The following is an 18,978-nucleotide window of genomic DNA, read 5'->3' as shown; positions in this document are numbered from 1 at the left end:
CTCTCCACTGCGATGCTTATTTCTTTCCTTTTTCCATATGCCTCGGAGGTGGGCATAGATAAACAATTTGCCCAAATCAGTTGTACTAGCCCTCAAGGGATAAAGCTCTATCTAGGAGTTTTCTTACGCTACGGTCAAAACCACTGAGGTGTAAATGCATCATAGAACAGCAGGTACAGGCTACTGTTTCCTTGTTCCTAGTCAGTGCCCTCAAACATTCCCACTAAATGCAGAGACCAGTCCTATCACCTGTTTCAAACATCACTTAGGTCTAATGAGACATACTTAATAGCTTCTGACTAGATGCATACCTGTGGCCTTCAAGTGAAATAGAAATAGTTCCGCTATTATCACCACTAGATTAAATACCATTGTCTATAAACTGGGCAATACTGCACGACAACACCATCACTTTCTTTAAGAATGAAAGGAGGCACTGGATCTGTGAGCTTCTACTAATTAAAGTGTGTCTGGATGGATTTGGAAAAAGATGAAATCATAAAACTTCTTTCTATAATGCAATTAATATTGACCAACTGTCATCACTTCAACGGTGGATTACTTTGGAACATTTTTTTAAAACAAACAAGAAACAAGCCCCAGTTAACCATGCATAGAATACATTAGAGTGCCTGGGAGCAGCGGTGCATGCCTGTAATCCCAGCACTGGGGGGGGGGGGGGGGGGGGGAATTAGGGAGTGGTCAGAAGTAGGTGGATCTCTGTCAGTTTGAGGCCAGACTGGTCTATCAATCAAGTCCAGGATAGGCAAGGTTACATAGAGAAACACTGTCTCAAAGAGGGAGGGAAAAAGAGAGAGAGGGGGGAGTGGGGGGGGAGGGAGAGAAGAATCACTGTTCTTTAGGAATTTGTTGATTAAAGTAAAGTAATTCATCAAAAGTTTGGGGGAGTGTTTATTTCCAATACCATCAGCAAGAAGCAGCTCCCTCTGCCACACATAGCATTAGTAGACCCGTGTTATTTACCACCCAAAATCAGAAAGAGCCAGAGGCTACAGAGGCCTACTGATGCAACTTAATTTCTGTAGATAAAGCGCTTTCAAAAAAAAAATCCTTCGTCTAACAATTCCCACTGAGCCATTCTAAGAGTCTACTTTGAAGATTATTATACTGTGGCGATGCCGGGAATGCCCTTCTTATAGTTGTTTTATTTTTAAGCACACACACAAAAAAAATTCATTGAAACAAAATACTCCATATACCTCAAAAATCTCTTAAAAGTAGATGAAAAATTTTAACTAGCCATATGTCTTTCTCAAATATTATTTTCTATTTTATCACTGCTTTTATAAATTAGTTTCAAAATATCACGATTTCAGGCACCTTCAAAATTTATTGCCTGCTCTGTATGTTTTCCACTACTATATCTTGCTATTGCTGACACAAGAGTATTCAAAACAAGAATTTAATAAGAGAAGCATCATGGCACAAGGCTGTATTCCCATCAATTAAAACAATGACGCAGAAGGATGGCGCGATGGAGGCCAGCCTGGTCTACTGATTGAAAAGGCAAGTCGGGGCTTTATTGGGATCCTATCTCAAAATGTAATTTTTTTTCTACTACAAGAAAGCTGTTGTTGACTGACGTTACACAGTTTGAGACACACCGAAAATATGTATATACATTCTAAACATTTATATACACCTCCATCAATACTTTTGAAATACCTCAAAAAGTCCCTTAAGACTTTTTTTCTGTAAAGGATGCTGAGATTAAGTTCAAAAACAACCAAGCATGAGCTATTTGAAGATTTCATTTAAAATGCTTACCTTTAAGGGGAAAGGGTCAGGGAGGAATCTTGAGGAACGGGGGTGTAGAAGGGAAGGAAAGGGAAGAACAAAGTCTGAGAATCTGTGTAATGACATCATAAAGGAGTTGTGGGCTGTTGAAAAGATCAGTCGGAACGGAGAGTTAGCTATGTAGCAACTTCTCTGGAAAATCTAAAAGATGTATCCTGTTGGGTCTTTTAAAATGCACTTTTTCGTGTAGATTTGTAAGTCTGTCCCAGGCACAGACTTGTTCAGCTCTCCACATGTTATGTGTTTAGGAGCCACTACGGAATTTCCAGGTGCACCAGGCATCCAAAGGGTTGACGTTTGTGAGCACTTTAAACTTGGTGCCCAGTGTTATTCGAGAACTTGCTTTCAAATGGAAACACACCAGAAGGGCAGCATCCATTTACATCCTAAACTAAACCATCCACACAGGGCCGAACCAACAGACGAGTCAGGCGTGTGGATGTACCTCTAGCTGACGTCTAAACAGAAGGAGCTTCTGGAAATACGTCAGAATTCCGAGGTAAAGAAATTAACCAATCAAATAGCAGCTTCCTGATTTTTGTTCTTATTGGGCTATATCAGTGTCAATCTACAATGCTTCGGAATGAGGCGGGCTCTTAGCCGGACAATTATCCAATCGGATATTGGAATAGAGCGGAAGCAACTCTGGCCCTGACGTTGTTGCTGCCTCTCTATGCTTCCCTGGACCCGGCAACGCGGTGAGCGCACCGGCCGCGGGTACAGGAAGTGACGTCAGGATGGCGGAGGGGCGCGAGGTTTCAAGATGGCGGTGGCTGAGTGGTTGACCGAGAGGCAGAGGTGAAGGCCTCTTGGTAGAAAGTACGCTGGGACCGCCTGCTCGCCGTCCTCGCCGTCCTGGGAGACCCGCAGTCACGTGAGTGTGCGCGGTCTAAGTGCTCCGTTTCCCGCGATCTTCCCCGGGGCCTGCGCAGGTGCCTCAAACACCGGGCCCAGGGGCCGCGCTTCCTCCGCTGGGCCGGGGTCGCGGGAGCCGCGGGTCTGAGGACTCCGGGGCCCGGCGTGGCGCAGCGTCCGAAGGGTCCTCAGCAGAGTCCGCCCGGTGGGGTAGGCCCGCTTCCTGAGCGCGGTGGCCGGAGGCCATAGGTCGAGGTCTATGCAGCTCGAGTCGGTATCAACCGTCGCTATGGTTTCGGCGGTTGCGGTTGGGCCTCCTTCGGTGGACTGGGACCGATCGGGTTGCGCTTGTGCTGTCTGGGTTCCCACGGATTTCGACCTGTTCCCTCCCGACTGCTTCTGGTTTTTAGGAGAGTCGCATTTGTAGACGAAGGCAGTATGGTCACGTTAAAAAAAAACAAAACAAAAAACTCAGTGGCACGTAGCTGATGTGTTTTTAGTTGTGGAAAGGGCGCGGGGAGGGGGCTCGGTCCAAACGTGAGCCTAAGGCTACTTAGAAAGGGAAAAAACCTAAAGATACAATTAAACATATAAAAGCTTGTATCCATGCCTTTTTCTAGTTTCTGTATGTGTGTGTATATATAATCCTCCCAAACTGCTGTCCCTTCTGTTTTCTGATAATGAAACAGTCGCCACTGAACAGTTAAGAACCAGCTGGGAAATAGCAAGTAGCCCAGCAGTTGAACACTTGATGAAAGAATCGTTAACTAAAATAACCTACAAAGGGTTTATTAAGTTGACCTCGTGATCTTCCCTCTGCCAACCTTTAAAGATTTATTTAATGCAGAAAGGGGAGCAATAAGAGAGGTAACCTTGAACCAAATGTCACACACTTTCACAGTGAACATTTGTTACGTATTTATTATTGGAAAGGTTAAATTTTCAAAGTTAATTTTCATTCATTTGAAATAGAAACGAAAGAAGTGGTGCTAATAAAAGCCTTGCCTTAAAATCTATAAACCACGAGTCATATTACTAGTAAGAAAAATATGTATCTTAATATTAGTTTGGGAGTTCTCCTAATACTTCATTTTTTTTTTTTATTTTACTTGAGAGTCATGAATCATATTTGACTTGATATTAAATCTAAGTTAATTATGTTTGAAGTAATTACTTTTAGCCATCTCTGGGGTGTTGAATGAACAGAACACATGCCAAGGAGAAAAGTAAAGAGCATATAGTTGTCTTTGAACCCAGATCCATTATCCCCACTCCTGTTTTATTTCACCTCATGTGTAAAGGGAGGACTAATGACTTGATTTGTATCGTTTTTAGCACATTCTCTAAATGGGTTTTGTTTTGTTTTGATAGTCTCATAAGGCTCAGTCCATATCCCAAAGGATGGCATTGTAAGTGCAAACTACTAGTTGATTTTTTTCAGTTGACAATGCTATATAATCCTTAGGAAAGTGTTAAATTGATGAGTATTTACTGATACTCTCATTGCCTTGACTAATAGAGATGCTGACTTTTTTGTGGTCAAGAAAGGTAATGACATATTTCTTGGGTGACTCATTCAAAAATAAAAAGCAAGTTCTTATAAAATTTATAGCCAAAGAGAGATTTCTTTCCAGAAATTATTGGAAATTCTTAAGACATTTACACATACAGAAAAACTGAGGGGTTTTTTTGTTTTTTGTTTTTTTTTTTATTCCAGCTTCTTTTGTTTTTTTAATTTGATGAAGTAAATCACATCAGCTGTCAACATGGGACGGAGATCAACATCGTCCACCAAGAGTGGGAAGTTTATGAACCCCACAGACCAAGCGCGTAAGTGCCACCAGTGTGGGGTGGTGAGGGAGAAGAGTTAAGAACTGCAAAGAGTATTTCATCGTGCCTTAAGCAAGTTCAGCAGTGGTAGGACTGAGTTGTGTAAAGTCATGTAGAATTCTATTATTAAAATTAATTCACATAGTTAAAATGTTGAGAATATAAATCAATTAAAAACATGTTTCTTTTCTCAAACTTAATTGGCTTAAGTCTTTTTTTAAAAATGAGCTTCTAAGTGTTTGAATGGTATTTGAGAACATCTTTTTCTCCTTATGATTCAGTTATTTCTGTGAAAGCAGAACATTTTGACATTTTGGATTGTGAGGGTTAGAAATGTACAGTGTAGAGTGGGTCAGAGCTACCAATGCTGTTACATAGCCATGCGCTGCATAGAAATGCTGCAGAAGAAAGAATCATGTATATTGTCTTATAGTAATGTTAATATTAAAGATTTAAGTTAGATCATCTCTTCGTCTCTCCTTAGGAAAGGAAGCCCGGAAAAGAGAATTGAAAAAGGTATGACTTGAGAAGCATTCTGTGTGAACTTTGTGGATTTCAAAATAACATTTCAAATTATATGCTAGGAAAGATGCATTATGCAGCTAAAGAAAGCCAGCAAATTGACATGCTTAAAAACTGACATTACGTGGAGATTTGGTTCATGATGTCTTGTATGACATTGGTTTATTTGATTCTCTTTCCTCGGAAGCTAAGAAGTGCTTTGGGCGCTGAAGTGGTGCTCCTGCGGTTAGCAGCACATACTGCTCTTGCAGAGGATCAGGGTTTGCATCCAAGTTGGGTGACTCACAACCATCTGTAACTCACTTTCTCCCAGGAATCCAGCACCCTCTTCTGATCTACACGAGAACCCATCTACACATGCCCATACAGTCACACAGCCACACACACTCATAAATAAAACTATGTTTTAAAAATGGCTTTTGGAAATAATTCTAATGCTGAATGTGGTACACATGCCTGTAATTGGGATGTAGAGATTGGAGTCAAGAGCATCCTTATCTTGAGAAAGTAATTGTTTTTACTACTTATCAAAATGTAACTGCTTTGTTAAAAGCTACTGAGTGAATGCCAATAAATGTGTTGCCAGGTATCTTTGTGTGAGTTTTGGCAGAGTACTTAAAGGAGTGAGCATTTGGCATCATTCTTTAGAGAGGCTTTTGGTAATCTGTTGGTATGTTTTTGTTTTATTGTTTAGTTTTAAACCTTTCAAATTTTTTCCATATCCAGCATAGTATTTTTAAATTTAAGTGCAGCCCTTGGAATTTTCTGTTTTGTTTTTAAGCAAGTTTTTCTTTTGAATAGTTGCTAACAATCTAACTGGGTTGAAAAAATACATCTCTTAAAAAAGCACATCATTTTTTACTAAAGTCTAAACATTGTTGAGAATTAGAAATCTCATAGCTGTTTCTGAAACAAAGGGAAAATTTGAAATTATTCTTAGACTCTTGAGGCAAATTGAAGTAAAAATGTCCTGAGCGCCCAGCTTCTCAGTAGTCTTCTCTTTTGCTTTCTAAGAACAAAAAACAGCGCATGATGGTACGAGCTGCGGTGCTAAAGATGAAAGATCCCAAACAGATTATCCGGGACATGGAGAAACTGGATGAAATGGGTAAGAGCATGTGGAAGGACTTGACAGCTGTAATCGTCTGTTGTGCACAAAAGCAAGCAGCACAGGCTTAAGAAAACACCACAGCTGCTACCATTAGAGCCCCTGTGTTTTGTTTTAATGCTATGGAAACGAAGTCAAGAGATAGATCTATTGCAGGCTGGAGATCCCATATTCTAGCAGAGGGGCACCATCATGTAGTTGGAGCTAATTACTGTTATTAGATAACAAAAACCTAGTCTGGTCAGCACACTTATTAACTGCTCAGATTTAACTATATTTTTCCCCTTTACAGTTATAAGTGGAATGAGAAAAGGCAGGCATTCAAGAATTCTTAGTTACTAGGAATACTATATCAATATATATCTTCTAGATTTGAATAAATCAAGTTAATAGGAAGATTGGGGAAGAATTTATTTCAGCTAGTGCTTCAAGAAAAAGGAGAAAGAACCCTAATCACCAGGGCCCTAGTTCCAAACTAATTAAAATAGAAAAGTATATCCTGGCTTTCATAATCAAGATGCCTCTAAAATAAAGCTGGCTCCAGAAGAAAACCCAGAAATCTGAGAACTATCTGTGAATAGCCTATGGTGGAGAGTGAAAGGGGTATGTGCAGTTAGTGGAGGCTGGGAGATACAGCCATAATAGGTCAGCATGACAGTGGGACTTGGGTGCAGCTCTCAGGGGATGGAGCACTAGTTTGTGGGTTGGTTCTGCAAAGGCTCTGGGGGCTACAATTGGGCAGGGTTGGGAGTCCAGCCACCTTAAGACTCAAAAATGAAATGGTGTATTTGGGTCTACTTATGAGGGAAGTTTTTGTTGATGAGGTAGCTCTTCACTTACAGGTCTATAATCTGCTTTTTTCCCAGAGTTTAACCCAGTGCAACAGCCACAGTTAAATGAGAAAGTACTAAAAGACAAGCGTAAAAAGCTGCGGGAAACTTTTGAACGAATTCTACGACTTTATGAAAAAGAAAATCCAGATATTTACAAAGAATTGCGAAAGCTGGAAGTAGAGTATGAGCAGAAGCGCGCTCAACTGAGCCAGTACTTTGATGCCGTCAAGGTAAAGCTGCTCTGGGGGCGCCAGGATGTAGTGTAGTACAGTTCGCTCTTAAAGTTAGTGGGGATTGAGTATTCTAAACCTCTTCTTTGCAGTTGCTTTTAAAATTAAGTGTGCACCACATACTCTAGCAGATTTAGTCCTTGGTACTTGGAGTAAAACAGCCCAGGTATCCCTTACCAGGACCACAGATAATTAGATTAATGTATCTTTATGAGAAAATACTACTCAGAATTTTTTTTGTTTTTAGAATAATGTTTTGACAACAGAAACAGCACATGATAAAAATTAGGAAGCGTGTGAGCCAGGCATGCTGGTGCATGCCTTTAACTCTTGCCTGGCATTGGAGACTGTCTGTTAAAGAGCATGCATGAGGCTTGGACCAGTGTTGTGTCTTTCATGGTTACTGTTCCATGGCTATACACTTCCAAAACAGGCAAAACCTGATCTGTTAACACTGACTGCCTTGCAAGGTGTGAGGAGTTGATTGAGAAGGAAGGCGTGGGTATGTCCACTTGGATGAGCTTTTATAGTCAGTTTCCCTTTACCGTGGCAGAAAGTAAAAAACTCAAATAGAACGGTTGTTGTAAAGTAGATGGTGTGTTTCCAACGACACAGGACAGAATTCCAGGAAAGGAGGATGCATTTTAGAGAATATGTAGTTTGTGTATTACCATCCAGGATCTTAGAATAGCCCTCCTACTCCTGAGAACAGTTGGATTTCTTTAAAATTGCAACTGTTTCGAATCATAGAAAGAATCAGCTGATTATAGGATAAACTGTATTTGTGTTCTTTTTTTTTTTGTTTGTTTGTTTTGTTTTTTCGAGACAGGGTTTCTCTGTGTAGCCCTGGCCATCCTGGACTCACTTTGTAGACCAGGCTGGCCTTGAACTCACAGCGATCCGCCTGCCTCTGCCTCCCGAGTGCTGGGATTAAAGGCGTGCGCCACCACGCCCAGCGTATTTGTGTTCTTTAAGAAGAAAAAGATAGATTTCTTTTAATTTGGAAATGTTGGCTTGAGGTTTTCAGCCACTTTTCATGATCTTAGTGTCAGTTAAAAAACAAGTTCAGAGGATTACAGTTCTTGGGGTTGAGTTTGAATCAGTGCCATATAGCTGGGTTTCTGTGTTTCAGAACGCTCAGCATGTAGAAGTAGAGAGCATCCCCTTGCCAGACATGCCGCACGCTCCTTCCAACATCTTGATCCAGGACATTCCACTTCCTGGTGCCCAGCCACCCTCCATCCTTAAGAAAACCTCGGCATATGGGTAAGGATGATTTATGACGGCGGCGCTGGGCTGAAGGGCACTGCTAGTACAGTGAGAAGCATCAAGTACTGTGGTGTGATTACATGTAGCATCCTGAGAGCTGCAGCGACAGTGGTGTAAGGGGAATTAAGTGTTCTTACTGCCGCTGTAGGACACATAACAGCATCAGGTTCCCTTTACAGGCCTCCAACTCGAGCAGTTTCTATCCTTCCTCTCCTCGGACATGGTGTTCCACGTTTGCCCCCTGGCAGAAAACCACCTGGCCCTCCACCTGGCCCACCACCTCCTCAAGTTCTGCAGATGTATGGCCGAAAAGTGGGCTTTGCTCTAGATCTTCCCCCTCGGAGGCGAGATGAAGACATGTTGTATAGTCCAGAACTTGGTATGAAGGGGCAAGGATTTTCACTCATGTCCTCCTCAGTGTTGTCTCTGTGTTGGTCATATTTAACATGTTCACCACACCAAGAGCATAAGAGATAAGTGTACTTCCTCTTGAGTGTCCCCATCGATAGTGCATCAGATCGGCCTGAGGAAAGCACCTTGCTCATAGAGAGCTGTCACTACGACTCCCCTAAGACATAACTAGCTCTTCCAGGTTTATCATCAGCTGACTAGAATCACTGCTTGTGCACTTGTCTTTACATGTAATTGTCTGACACAATGTTTGGACTTCTTACAAGAAAACAAAAGTGTTTAAAGCTGCCACCCAATGAAATTATCATCCTAGTACATACAGCCAGCATCGCCCACAGAATACTTTTATAAGTTATATTGAGTTAGAAATAGCCTGTGCTTGTATTTTTGGGTACTGGAAGGACCAGCCATCCTTGTTCTCTTTCTGTCATCAGCTCAGCGGGGTCATGACGATGACGTGTCCAGCACCAGTGAAGACGATGGCTATCCTGAGGACATGGACCAGGAGAAGCATGAAGACAGCACTGAGGAGAGTGACACTGACAGATCTGATGCAGACAGTGAGGGGGATGAGTTTGGGCACCGTGACGACAGTGAGCGAGACAACCCTGAGGAGAAGAAGTCAGGTGTGTGCGGGTTAGTGTGTCATGGTGCAGATGAGCCCACAGCTAAGCCCGAATGCAGTCATGGCAAGCTCCTTTTTCATGAGTTGGCATTACATGGTTTTATCATCATCATTATTACTACATTTATTTTGTGCGTGTATGAGTGTGCGTGGACATGCATGCTAGAGCATATATGTGCAGGTCACGGTTGATTCTCTGAATCTACTGTGTGTCCTGGGAATTCAGCCTGGGTAGTGAGGTTTGGTGGCAAGTGCCGTTACCTCCTGAAACAGCTTTTAGTCCCAGTTTGTTTGCGTTTGCTTTTGAGGCAGATGTCACTGTTATTTAGGGTGGTCTCCAACTTGTGACAAACCTCCACCTGTTTCACCCAAGTTCTGGAGTTACAAATGTAAGTCACCTACTGACTATTTTGTCTCAATCATTTGAAAGGTTTTTACACATTATTTTTCCAGATGTTTGTGGGGAAATAGTACATGTAAATTTTTTTTTTTTTTTAAGTATATACAAGAAGTTCCAATTTGAAGCAAAAATAGTATTTAGCACCGTGCAGTTGCGAGCATCTACTGCCATGAACATGCAGCGGGAAGGCAGGTCAATAGCATGTTCTTAAGTAAGCGTGTTTCAAGGTCTACACTGGCAGCCTTTGGGATTCTCTATGTTCATGGTATCATACCAGCCAGTCATAATTGTAATTCAGGTATATTTGTAGTTTAGAATCATGCACCTTTTTTTTTTTCCTTTTAAAAAATGCTTGCTAGCCTTGGTGCTGTTGAGCAAACTTAGACTGCGTGTAAGCAAGCCATTCGTGTATCAGCTATGAAGCACCTTTCAGAAAGATTGTGTATGTGTGTGTGTGGTACTAAGGAGAAAACCTAAGACTTGGTGGAGGCTAAATACATCCTATGCACTGTGTCCCCAGTATAATGCAAACAGAGTGTTCTGTTTTGTCAAGAAAATGTTAAGCCTTGTGTTTTAGGTACTAAGCAGTGCAAGCGCATGCTGACCTGTCAAACCCCAGTAGCTCTTTCGGGGACTGTTGCTGTGATCTCCGATGTGCTATCTACATGCTATGTTGTATTTATAAAATTACCAAATGCTTATCCTAGTGGGGAGTTTTTGTTGTTTTTTTAAAATTGTGTGTCTGTCAGTCTGTCTGTACGTGGGTGTGCAGGTAAGCATATCAGAGTGCTCCGGGAGGCCAGAAAATGACATCAGATCTCTGGGAGCTGGATTTTCCAGGCCCCCTGGGATTGCACAAGTGCTCTTAACCATTGAGCCATCTCTAGTCCTTTCCTAGTGTTTCTTAATCATGATTACAATTGATAGGGCTTTCAAAAATGTATCACAAATTAGTGATAGAGCAAGCCTGACAATGTGAAATTATAGAAGAGCTCTTAAGGAGGAGCTGGTCTTAGAAAGGAGAGGATTCGTTCCACGGGCTGTTTCCCTGTAAGACTACATAGTCTTTCTTCACCTAATACTTAACTGTTTTTACCATATTCGAGCCACTTTTCTGGGCCCTAAAACTGCAAGATAAGCTAAAGCTTGGCCCACATAGTCCCTTAAGTGTTTCCTAGGACCTCTGACACCAAGTCAGAAGAAGTATAGTGTCCGACAGTGTTCAATTGGACATCTCTGTCAGGGTAATTTGATTTCTAGGTTACTAAGAGATGTTTGTGGTGGAGGTAGTGGTGTTGGGGTATGGTCATAATCTCTAAGCACCTGTTGGATATTACTAAGATTTTCCCCATCTTTTAGGTATCCTTCTGTCATAATTACATTACTAATTTCTGGTGCTACTCTGTCTTATACTTTTGGTACACTGTGCATGCTTATGATGCATTTCCCTTTCACAGCGCTGTTGGACTCAGTTTTTTTTTTTATAGTTTTGTTGGTTAATAGGTTAGACATGGTTTAGTGGTAACACTGACTTCATGAACAGGTTTAGTCTTTCCTATGACATAATATTTGGCTGGATTGCTAAGGAAAACCATTGCTTTAAGACATCTTTACTCTTTCATCTTTTATGTCTTGGGCTTAAAATTGTATTATCTAATTCAATTTATATGTTTTTAAGTATTTTAACATTTTCAAAATTTGTGAGTCTTAAATCACAGTACTATATAGTCACCAATTAGCACAACATTGGTTAGCTTTAGTATGTCTCTCTGTACTTGTCTGTCATGTAATGAATTATGGTCATATATGGTATTTATAGCATCTGCTTTTAGTGAACATTTTTACAGAATTTTGATGACTCTGCCCATTTCTTTCCTTCCTCAACTGTGTAGGTCTGAGTGTCCGATTCGCTGATATGCCTGGAAAATCGAGGAAGAAGAAGAAGAACATGAAGGAGCTGACGCCTCTTCAAGCCATGATGCTTCGAATGGCAGGTGAGAATCCAGGTGGAATGATTCTAGCATTTCCCTGTGCCACTTGCTTAGCACACATTCTTCCATTCCTAGTCAGCAGCTCCAGGACGCCAGGAATCTGTAGTCTACAACACTTAAGATGCGGAGCTATTTGGTAGCCAGAGTTTCACAGCTAGTAGTAAGCTGTTGAAACGACTAGTGCGGGGCGGGTGTGTGGAGGACAGCTTGTTAGGAGTCTAGTTTTCTGCTGCTACCGATGGGTCCTGTGAGTTGAGCTCTGGTTGTCAGGCTCTTTGCCAACCCATCTTGCCTGCCCTGAACATCATTTAATTCCAGGTCTGTTGTTCTCACAGCCCGGGCTCATTACACGGTGTACTAGTTACAGGCGAACAGAGAACTACTTGATTGTTGTGTATTTAGTTAGGAAAAAGACTTCTTAGTCTTTTTTCAACAACCAACAGATTGTTGGCTTTTAAGAATACATTTTCTTATTTTCATGTATTTATTTGGTTTGGGGAGACAGGATCTGTCTGTAGCCCTGGCCATCCTGGAGCTCACTGTGTAGGCCTGAAGTCAGAGAGCAGCCTGCTCCTGCGTTCCCAATGCTGGGATTAAAAGCGTGCACCTCCACACTACAGTGTATTCTCTGTTCTCCAAGCTGTAAAACGCAAGTCACCTACTTCACAATTCTTTTTCAGGTCAGGAAATCCCTGAGGAAGGACGAGAAGTGGAGGAATTTTCAGAGGAGGAGGAGGAAGATGACTCTGATGACTCTGAAGCAGAGAAGCAGTCGCAAAAGCAGCATAAAGAGGATTCTCACCCCGATGGCGCATCTGCTGCCTCTTCACAGCAGCAGGCTCCTCCACAGTCTGTTCCTCCTTCTCAGATACAAGCACCTCCCATGCCAGGACCGCCGCCTCTTGGGCCACCGCCTGCCCCACCCTTACGGCCTCCTGGACCGCCTACAGGCCTTCCTCCAGGGCCACCTCCAGGTATGCCACCTAGAGTGGGAAGTAAGCGTTTTGTTGCAGTGAAGCCACAGTGAACATTCCCCAGACTAGCGTGTGGCATCAGCACTGATGAATCCTGGTGCCTCCTGATGTTATTTCTAAGCATCAACGATTCTTCCAGGGTGAAGGAAAGGTTCTGTTCTGTGAGCACTGTGGTAGCTCAGTGTTCTGACAGTCGCCTCGTTTTGTCTTTATTTCTCATTATGTAAGCTGGATTGCTTGAACATAATTGTGTGACAGAGTTGCCCAGCTCTGCACTGATATCAGTTAATACCATCTCATGCATTAGAGCTGGGCCGTGATAGAATGATCTATAGCAAATCAGATGCACTTTCTGTAGTGCTCAAATATTGTTGAATGAACTTTATTTCTGTGCTTTTCATTGTATTTTTAAAGTGACCTAACTTCTGAATAAAATGATTATGTGAGTTTCTTTTATACTATAATTGTTTGTTTGACATTTTTTTCTCCTTTCAGGGGCTCCTCCATTCCTGAGACCACCTGGAATGCCAGGAATCCGAGGGCCTTTACCACGACTTTTGCCTCCAGGACCACCACCAGGCCGACCTCCTGGCCCTCCCCCAGGTCCACCTCCAGGTCTGCCCCCAGGTCCCCCTCCTCGAGGACCCCCACCAAGGCTACCTCCTCCTGCACCTCCAGGTAAAGCTTTCAGTTCCTTAGCAGAAGCTAGGCCTGGCGGTTGTGCTCTAAGGTGCGCTGTCAGCTGAGGGAATCTCAGTGGGTCTCCATGGAAGTGTGTTCTTCAGTGGACATTTACATTTTTTTTTCCAGTCGTTACTTGGGGCTTCAGCAAGCCAGTGAACACTGGGAAGATTCTCTGTCTGAGAGTTTTGCTGGGTGTAGGTACAGTTGTGCCCTGGAGTCTACAAAATTACTGACTTCAAGTTTAGACCACAAGAGAGGTTCCAAGTTAGACCTGCAGATTTCATCGTGGCTTTTGGGTGGCCAGGTTTTGGTTTACCACACTGAATGTTCTGTTTTAACCTGAAGATTTCTTTCTAAAACGACACCTGAGGCTTTTTCTTTGTTTTGGTGGTATGTAGAATAACTGAGTTTAAGGTAATCAGCAATCATTCTGAAGTGGCTTTTGGGGAAACTAAAAATCTGATGTGGAGTATGTATATGTCACAGCTGTCAGAAGTTTGTAAACTCTACTAGGACAGATCATAGTCTCTGGGTCCATTTCTAGTGAATGAGCAGAACTAAGACTTCCCTGTCCACTGTGTAAGAGTCTTAGAAGCTAAATAACTAGTGCTTGGGGGCCGTCCCCACCCTTGGCCTTCACACTGCCACACTAGGTGGCCAGAGTAGCATCCTGGAGCGGCCAGGTTGAAAATCACGTCTGAAACCAGTTGCTCTTGTCAGCTTAATGTTCTGTGTTTCAAGTAGGACAGTATTTGAAGGAAGGAAACTTGTTGTGAGTACAGTAATACAGCCTAAAGGTGAATGTTACTTGCAGTATCATGTTTCTATCAGAACATATTCCTGACTTTCACATAGCAGGTTGTATGAGTTCATTTTAATTCCTGTAAATAACTTTGCTTAAAGAGCAGTATCAGCCTATGTTTAAAGAGCCTTCGTGGTAGTTAAATGTCATAAGTTACTGTAACTCATTTTTCTGCCTCTTCATTTAGGTATCCCTCCTCCTCGTCCTGGCATGATGCGCCCACCCTTGGTGCCTCCTCTGGGACCTGCCCCACCTGGCCTGTTCCCACCAGCTCCCTTGCCCAACCCAGGGGTGTTAAGTGCCCCACCCAGCCTCATTCAGCGACCGAAGGCGGATGATGCAAGTGCAGCTACCATCGAGAAGAAAGCCACAGCAACCATCAGTGCCAAGCCCCAGATCACCAATCCCAAGGCCGAGGTCACACGGTTTGTGCCCACTGCATTGAGAGTGCGCCGGGAGAATAAGGGGGCTACCGCTGTTCCCCAAAGAAGGTCAGAGGATGACTCTGCTGTGCCTGTTGCCAAAGCAGCCCCCAGATCTGGTCCTTCTGTTCCTGTCTCAGTACAAACTAAGGACGATGTTTATGAAGCGTTTATGAAAGAGATGGAAGGGCTACTGTGACGGTCTCGTGCCGGGACAGGCTTCTGTTCAGAGCACTGGTGTGTGGAACAAGAGGCTCTGTTTAAACTTAGGAAGAGCAACATCCACTGTCAGATGTTTTCTGAGTCCAGTTCCAGGACCCTCCTAACGTTTGCCTTGCTGAGATTCCCTGCTGCGGGTGTTTGTGTACAATAGACCGCCATGTGAAGCACTGCTGCTGACACCCGCTCCCTCTGCCGCCGCCATCTTGTCCCCTTTCTTCCTCTCTGCGTTTTGGAAACTGTATCAGAGAAGTCTTAGTTACTTGTTTTGACTCGGGTGCTGTGGGCACTGGAGTCGAGATTTCTGCGGGGGGAAAGGTTCATATTTCATCTTGATTTTTGTGTTTGAGTTATTTTTAATATTTTCCTGTAAATATTTTTGTAATATTTTACTTGTAGTGAAATGGATTACAATGTCATTTCCTAATTCAAAGCAAGATAGGTGGGAAGAAAATATACACTTCTCAGATTAAAGTTATTTCCCACGAGCTGAACTCTTTGGGTGTTTCATGGAGAAATAAAATGTTCCATACCACGATACCTTCTGTGTTTGTGGTAATGTGTGAATATTTCCTGGCTTATGGGCAGAAGCACATTCATAGCGTTGGTTCTCAGGAACTGCCATTTCTCATGCAGGATGAGAATAGGTTTTATTAGAAATGTAAGAGGCAACTTTGACATGTAAAGGGATAAAGAGAAAGAATTCCTTCTGGATTATATTGGCTTCCCAGAAATTGAGAGGTATGAGCATTGTGTCCTGACTGCTTGGATGAAGCTCCAAAAAATGCTCGCTCAGAGCCCGGCTTGTACTTGTGAGTGGGAACGCCTGAGGTCTATGTACTTGAACATGTTGTCCCGTTTCCCCCCCCACCCCCCCCCCCACAGTTGGCGCTGTATGAGCAGGCTGGGGTCTGGCTTTGTTGGAGGAAGGGTTTGAGAGTTTAAAAAGACTCCCCTTTTCCACTTGCTCTTCGTTTTGTGCTTGGTTTAGAGCTGTGAGCTCTCAGCTTGCTGCCCTGCTGCCACATGTTTCCAACCACCATGGACTCTCCTGTAACCGTTAGCCCAAATACACTGTTCCATAAGTTGCCCCGGTCATCGGTTTGTACCACGGTAACAAAGGCAACTGAGGGTCTGTGTGTCGGGGCTCAAAGCCTGACAAAGCACTAGTCCATTTACTGCTTTGGGGTTTTAGTGTGATTAAGAAAAGGGAATTCAATCATTTCAATACAAAGGAAACAATTACATTATCCAGTTGGCATGGTGGGTACACTTCTGCATAAACAGAATTGCTTTCCAGAATTTGGTCTGAGTCTGATTATTATTCATGATTGAGTTTATGTTCTTTCTGGGAGAGATTTCTGCTACTGCCTAGGAAGCTTTTCACTAGTGACATTTCCAAATGCATTGCTAGTTTTATTTGAAAATCGTCATAAAGCCTAACACGGCATATGTCAATTCCATCTACAGGAAAGGAGGGGGAAGGCCAGCGATTCTGATTTGGTGTCTTGTCCCAATCGTAATGAGTATTGTGGTTTCACAACCCTGCTTACGTCACCACTGCAGATCCAGACTTTCCCTTGGGCATGTGGACTAGATGGAGATACAGGCTCACACCACCACATCGGGTCTTTGAACATCTTTCTACATGGGACATGTAGAGCCCTCATTCACCTTGCCTCTGAGATGTGAAATTTCTCCTCAACCCAGAGAGAAACAGCAGACCAAAGGAAGGGCTCTACCCACTTGAGCCTGGTGACCCAGTGAGTGTATCGAGGTTCCTCACAAGCATGATGAGGGTGTTCTAGGTTGCTTTCTGTTGCTGTGGTAAACACTGTGGCCAAAAGCAGCTCATAGTCCATGGTAAAGAGACGGGTAGAACAGGAACTCAAAGCAGGAAATGGGACAGAAACCGAAGCAGACGCCATGGAAGAGTGCTGCTTAGTGGCTTTCAGCTACTTTCCATATACCTCCCAGGACCTGATAGGGGTTATCACTGTTCACAATGGGTTGGGCCCTTCCATATCAACCATTAATCAAGATAACACCCCCTACAGGCCAATCTGATGAAGACATTTTTCTCAATTGAGGTTCCTCTTCCCAGATGGCACCAGCTTGTGTTAAGTTTGCAAGCCATTAAAAGCGCAGGAGGCTACCTCACCAAGCTTCCCCATCTACCCCAATTATGTACAGGGGCCTTGTAAGTCTTCTCAGTTCCCTCAGCTTCCTTGGTCTCTTGCGCTTCCTTCCATCCTTCCTGCCTCCCTTCAAGCCACAGAAAACAAAAACCCACTTAATAGTTTTGAAATGAGCTTGAAATAGTATTTCCAACCCAGGTGACTATGGAACATTCTGAACCTTTGGTGGTTTGAGTGCCAATGGCCCCCTTAGGCTCAAGTATTTAAATGCTTGGTCTCTGGTTGGCAAAGAATATTTCTAGGAAGGATTAAGTGTGTCACTGTGCAGTTTGAAACCTCAAAAGCCCATGCCAGGCCCAGCCTTTCTGCCTTGTTTGTGGATCAGATAGAAGCGCTCAGCTCCTGAACCATCACCATGCCTGCCTATGAGGCCATGGACTCACCCTCTGAAGCTGTAAGCGAGGCCTCAGTTATATGCTTTTTTTTTTTCTTAAGTTGCCTTGGTCACGGTGTTTCAGTAATAGAGAATTAGGACAGAACCTAAGTCCGATTCTATCAAGCTTAAGTATTTATCCATCAAAGCATTTGGCCTTGCCACTACTGACTTTGTGGAGTTCACATTTGGCATGCCAGTCAGTGCCAAGTATGGCATAGGCCAAACCCTTTCATTCCAGAAACGCAAAACTGAACAGACCAGTTCTCTGGGATCCGAAGTCAAAACTGGCTCTGTGGGGAAACAAATCCCAACCTACTGCACCCTTCCCCCCACTAAACAGCTTTTTCTCTGTAGGAAAGTGTGTCTACAAATAGAACCAAGCACTGTAGATGTATCAAAGGCTGACTTCAGGCCATACCCAAAATGCCTAGACTGTCCGTGTATGGTCTCATGCTTGAAAACTGGTCCTTTAAGTTAACCTCAGGAACTTGATAGGACCACAGGCTGAACTGATTCTGCAGAGTTGTTTCATCAGACATGGTGAAGGGCAGAAGCATTTGAAAGGATCCTAAGTATTTCTGAGGCAATGATACCGAACGTTGGGTGGAAATGGAGGCTGCTTTCATGCATCTCGCTTATCTTGCTCTTCCCGTACCAGGCCTACATAGACTGTTAAGAATCATGAGAAAATGTCAGATGGGCTAAGCCTTGTCACATTTGTCCTCATATCTTTGTGATATTGGTAATCTCAGATTCCTCATATCTTTAATAAATTAGACTCAGTTGTCAAAACCAGCACTTGAAGACTGGGTATGTTTGAGTCTCTAAGTGTGGGACTCATGGGTACAAAGGGGTGACTGCATACATGTTGACTCCAAGTGCTATCACTCTGTTCGCTTCTAAAAAGTGAGTTTTACTGTTCTGAGTCAGTCTCCGTGGGCAAGCACTGGAATTCAGGTTGTAAACCACACTTGGCTGCTGAGAGGGGTCCTCCAGGCCCAACAAAGGACCCCCTTGTCAACTCAGCACCTGCGATAACCTTCAGGTACGGGGCACAAGTCAGGACCTCCTCATTTCAGCCTGGGTGGGCTAAAGGCCCCACAGTTCACTCCAAGATTATGGTCACTGAGGGAGGGGCTCACTAGGTCCCTCCCTAGGATCTACAAACAGCTGCTATTTTTTTCCTTCAATGGCAAGGCCACCAGTATTGCCTTATGCCCTTATAAGGAACCGCAGTTAAACTTACTGGTTCACCAAGCCTCCCAGGGTGGTCACATGTGTTCCTGTCATCAGTGCCCAACAGGATGAGTTTTGGTCCACATGTTACTTGCTCGCGCTTCCCTATACTTGAAGTCACAAGGGCAAACCCTTGGCCCTTGTAGGAGATGGCATTTTTCAGTGTAAGTAGCGA

At 43.4% G+C, this 18,978-nt stretch overlaps 1 protein-coding gene across 2 annotated transcripts; it reads left to right on the top strand.

Annotated features, from left to right (window-relative positions):
* Positions 1-4,407: 4,407 nt before the first annotated feature.
* On the top strand, positions 4,408-15,046 carry Wbp11 (WW domain binding protein 11). 2 transcript variants are annotated; one of them, XM_051155496.1, is made up of 11 exons: positions 4,408-4,503; positions 4,988-5,019; positions 6,040-6,133; positions 7,000-7,196; positions 8,329-8,462; positions 8,645-8,844; positions 9,311-9,502; positions 11,794-11,895; positions 12,573-12,866; positions 13,362-13,544; positions 14,540-15,046. In XM_051155496.1, the coding sequence occupies exons 1-11, from the start codon at positions 4,440-4,442 to the stop codon at positions 14,971-14,973; spliced, it is 1,926 nt and encodes a 641-aa protein (XP_051011453.1). In that variant the 5' UTR covers positions 4,408-4,439; the 3' UTR covers positions 14,974-15,046. The 2 variants fall into 2 exon arrangements, with proteins under 2 accessions (XP_051011453.1, XP_051011452.1); XM_051155495.1 differs by having other exon boundaries at positions 9,308-9,502.
* Positions 15,047-18,978: the final 3,932 nt, after the last annotated feature.

Source organism: Acomys russatus, chromosome 13 (genome assembly GCF_903995435.1).
Source record: "Acomys russatus chromosome 13, mAcoRus1.1, whole genome shotgun sequence".
Classification (NCBI taxonomy): domain Eukaryota; kingdom Metazoa; phylum Chordata; class Mammalia; order Rodentia; family Muridae; genus Acomys; species Acomys russatus.
This window is presented reverse-complemented; position numbering and strand designations above follow the sequence as displayed.